Source organism: Macrobrachium nipponense, chromosome 3 (genome assembly GCF_015104395.2).
Source record: "Macrobrachium nipponense isolate FS-2020 chromosome 3, ASM1510439v2, whole genome shotgun sequence".
NCBI lineage: Eukaryota > Metazoa > Arthropoda > Malacostraca > Decapoda > Palaemonidae > Macrobrachium > Macrobrachium nipponense.
Window position 1 is genome coordinate 52219225 of NC_087202.1, and position 5000 is coordinate 52224224.

General features: G+C 35.1%; 1 protein-coding gene across 6 annotated transcripts in view; it reads left to right on the plus strand.

The window, feature by feature from the left end:
• The window catches only part of LOC135221775 (caspase-1-like), a 232076-nt gene that overhangs the window by 206846 nt on the left and 20230 nt on the right, over positions 1-5000 (plus strand). The window contains exon 9 of one of the 6 annotated variants that reach the window (XM_064259602.1): positions 1-1626. This exon is cut by the window's left edge and continues 138 nt beyond it. The exons of the other annotated variants lie outside the window; for them this stretch is intronic. Coding sequence (XP_064115672.1) covers positions 1-155 — 155 coding nt within the window. The 3' untranslated portion in view covers positions 156-1626. Of the gene's footprint in view, positions 1627-5000 lie in introns of those variants that run through there. 6 annotated transcript variants of the gene reach the window in all.

Genomic DNA, 5000 nt, shown 5'->3' on the forward strand with positions numbered 1-5000 from the left:
TACACTACGAGTCATACATGCCTGGGACCGGAGAGCTTGACAAAAACAAGCAGATTCCGCAGACGGTGTCGACGCTGATGCGGAAGGTGAAGTTCTTTTCAAGGTCTGAAGAATACCAGGTCAGACCGTCTAAGCGTTACTGCACATATTTGTGACGTAACTGGTATGTGGCCATAAAAGAAAACCAAGAAAACAATAAAATGAAGGGTCACTATGGGAATTGTTTGCCACACCCATTCTCTCTCTCTCTCTCTCTCTCTCTCTCTCTCTCTCTCTCTCTCTCTCTCTCTCTGTCACGACCTTGGGTGAGAAAGGTCCCCGTTAATCTTTAGGTACTGCTGAATTAAAGGATTGAATAACACTCCATATGTCTCTCTAGAAAATTGTTTCTTACTAATTTGATGAGATGCGGGACGTCAGCAAATACATACACTTTCCTATCAGTACTAGATGGATTTGTGAATGGGGATTTTCTGGTCCTATACCTGAATTATTCCATAATTTTACATTTGTAGGGCCTAAATCATTCACCATACCAACAACAATAAACCCTGCTGCTTCCACCCTCCCTATGATATCAAACAAAATATCTTTAGTAATACTAGAGTTAAAATTATAGTATATCAATTGCTTCCGTGGTTTTAATAAGCCCCTAATCATGACACACTGAACCCGGTTTTTTGGAGGATATAAAATATCTTTTCCCTTATCGTACGACTATACTTGAGCTACACTACATTCATCAAATGAAATTATACATAAACGGTCAGTTTCAGGCATTACCACAGCTTTAACCTTTAGTAAATTTATGGATGATGACAATATACCTGGCTTTACATAAATTTTTGACAACCATCGATTTAATGTTGTTTGAGAGGGACATGGTAATCTACATACTTCCCGCAAATATTTATAGGCTTTGGGTCTTAAACTACGAAAGGTAATAGCATTTCTAATATCATCACCAGACCAACGATGTATAGGGGTCCCATTTAACAAATATTCGATTTGTGACTCACGGAAGAATTTACTTAAAGCAAAACTTATCTTGGCTACCAAACTTTGCATCTCTTTCTTGAGAAGAATCCTCTCTTTCTTCCATTCTTCTTTTTCTTCTAGCAAAGCATCTCTTTGCTTTTTGACAGCCTCTAGTTCCTTTTGCACATCAATACGAAGAATTTTCTCTTTGAAGGTCTCAGCCTGCAAACTGGTCTGGTTTTCACTGGAAAATCCTTGCCCTTATTTTGAGTTCCCTTCTCCTTTCGTTCGATTGCAGCATTCACTGTAAAATGAATTTCATTATTGTAGACTGAACAGTTTATTTTGAAGATACCATAAATGCTCTCACATTAATACTACGAATTCACTAAAATTAATAATAATATAATAATAAGGGTTGCGATGATTTGTAGATATTCTTGTAACTGATGTAATTTAATAAGAATTAAACCTTGCTAGATTCAAGGCTTACCATTCAATGTCGGTAGATTGAGAGTAGGAACAGCACCATCTTGCAGTAAATTTGCATTTCTTGGAGTTTCCAGCTGAAGGAGCTCGTTCTTCAGATGTCTCTTATAGGCAGTAGATTCAAAATGCAGGCTACTGCAGCCACTTCTGTTGCACCTCATGATCTTTAGGAAAACGATGAAATTTTATATTTGGATCTTCCTTTCGCTCCTGACTAGATCTGCATCCGTATACAGAACAAGTAGCCGTGGTCTTGGTCGGGCCGTTGAGATTAAAAGGAGTGACCAGTGACCAGCCTTAATCCGGTCTATGATAGTTTCCTTGTTCTGCACTCTGGTGAAGTCAAATACTGACTGATGACATTTTTTTTACCAAGCAGTAGACTACCACCTTCTTATTTAGAGACGGAAAAGGTGAGAGTAAAAGTAGAACAGAAACGATGATGGACACAAAAACCAACAAAATGCTGCCTCAGTTGCAACTATTTTTTTCCTTCGCCATCATAGTAGTTGCTTCTATGGTCACAGGCCAAAAAGATGATGGCTAAAAGGATGATAATACTTTTTAATCATCTGAAGAAGAAAAAAAATTTGGAGATGAAAATAAATATATTACTATAATGTTTAATAGAAGGATAAATACAATGTTACATCGTAACAGTACATTGTGTACAACCATATTTGGACACAACATTATGATAAAGCTTCCAGGTTGTACACTCTTCATATGCACATGGCAAAGCATTTAAAGGTTAAAGTAGTAGCCGTTATTGAATATTTATAGTATTTATAAGATATTATTTTATTCCTGTTCAAAAACTTAATTTACCAGGAATAAGCGTTTTCTTCTAATTCATTAATAAATTTGATCATTCTACTTGGAGGAAAACTATTCTATGCAAACAGTAACAAAGCCACAAAAATGGGAAGCTGGATGACCCAAAATGGGGCTAACAACATTATCCCAGAAGACTTCCTGAGAACTAGGAGATAACATTTGGCCACAACTCATTTTGGGGGAAAGAGCATTTGGTCAATATGTATGTCTACGTCTGTTGAATGTATACTATATATATACATGTATGTATATGTGTGTATATATATATATATATATATACATATATGTGTGTGCGTGTGTTTGTATTAGGGCGCGTATACAGGCTTGGAGATATACAATTGATATGTAACCAGTCTAAGGCCGAAACCCTCTCATCTCCTGTGCATCTCTTGGCTCTCTTAATTCGATGCGAGACCACGCCTAGCCGAAGGACGCCGAAGGCCAAAAGCCGCTGAAGGTGAAGGTGATCATTCCATATCTGTTTAGATTTAGCAACACTGCCACATAAAAAAGAAAACAATTAAATGCTTAATCTTTATATAAAATGGAAGACCTTCCCACTGGCGGTAAGAAGATCAGAGAGAGAGAGAGAAAGATTTAATACTTTAAAGATTTAGTACTGTGAACTTGCGTCACAATAGCTGTAGTTATGGATGCGCAGAAAAACAGTATTTATCCAAATATTGCTAAGAAAGGAATAATAATATATGAACTTTACGTATCACCTTTCTTACTGTCAATAATATTCTAAAAAGATACTCGCCAATAGAGCTTGGACTCATAAATAAAACAGATTATAACGATCGTTACGAATTTCCATTACGGAGAGTTTTTAGCATCTAAAACTAGCGAGCATAACTCGTTTATACATCCCTCGGTATCTCAATACAAACATTTTTGGAAAGGCTTTGTCATCAAACAAACCAAAAACCAAAAATGTTGGAAAAACTAAAATATGATAACTTAGAGCAGAAAATATTGACCAATAAGGATAGAACCGCAAATGATAAACAGCCGATACAAGATTCTGTATGAAACTTTAAGAGTGTGCAATAAAAGTCAGTCTCGGTATTATTTACTCGTGTAAAATGAGTATGAATCCGGGAGAACGATACGTGACGAATTTACAGAATGGAATCTGGATGCATAAACCGTCGGCCTGTGGTCATTTTCTGTCATTTCTCAAGATTCTACCTGGACAAAATATACTGACATTTTTGGGAAATCAGAGTCCTTGCCCTCGGTTTTGTGTTTTCTTCGGACTTCCTCAAGGAAACTTGAGCAGTTCTGTTTATTAGATTCATTTTCAGTTCGTATTATTGTTTCTCTCCGGATTTCAACATTCAATAACCTTGGTCATTTCGACGTTAGTCTGTTATTAGAAACAACAGGAGCATGACTGGGAAGCAAACGTTCCCAAGCACTTCTTATTTCATGGCCCTGCTGTATTTCCTTCCCTCTGTCTTTTAAAAAGAATAAGAAACAAAAGCACCGTACCAGAGGCAAATGACATGGAATAGATTGCTTTCTAGTCTAGGTCAATATACATCGAGTTTACTTCTAGTTTGCCTGCATCAGATTTCCATAAATACAATAGATAAAATTTTATTCCTACTAATGTACCCGTATTGTCTATAAATCGGTAATATAGAAGAGAATCGGGACTAAAGTTTACGGGAAGTAAACTCCAAGGCCTCTTCTTTCTAGGAACCTAAAAGGCAGCAGCCAGTGGCGAGAGAAACTGGCACTTTTCAGGAGTGCTTTCAGGCTGGCGTCCCTCCCACATGTGGAGGTGGAAGTTACTCACAGAAAAAAATGAATGAAATATGAATAAGCATTGTGTTTTACATAGCGTGATTATTATAATAGGCAAAGAAAACAAATGACTGGTTTGTGTGTTTAGCTGTTGTACTGATATGAGAGCGGGATTGTAAGAATTGCTTCAACGGTTTCGAAATGTTATCAAGTTTTTATTATCATTATGACTATTTACGTTTTGTTTGAATTGTTTTTATCCTCATCTATTTATTTTTTAAATTGGATACATGCCTTATTTTCATTACTGTGGGCGAAATCCTGCCAGTTTTGTTTTTATTCTATTTCCTTTTTCCATATTATTTAAATACAAATGGTTACATGTTTATAGGTATTTCATTTTTGTCAATTCGCATTTACAGTATTAATCCTATCATCAGTTTACAACTTCTCAGCTGATATATCATGTTTTTTTTCCCTCTATTTGTCTATCTCTCTATCATTGTATCTATATGTCTATCTATCTGTTTGTGTCTCGTTTCTTTCTTTCTCCATTTGAAGGTTGCCGAACAAAAACTTACTCCAATTTCCTTTTCATGATTTGTAATGCAATTGTCTTTACGTTCCAAGTGTTGATTACACCAGTAAATTGACTTTTTGAACTGTTTTTTTTTTTCTGGTTATTGAAACGCCCTCGACATTTCTGCTGCATTTGCACGATCCTATCATTGAGGTCGATAATGATGATAATTATTGTTATTACCAAATGAATTATTTTTATAGTAGTAAATATACATATATATATATATATATATATATATATATATATATATATATATATATATATATATATATATATATATATATATACATATATATATATATATATATATATTTATATATATATATATATTTTAAATATGTGTGTGTGTGTGTGTGTA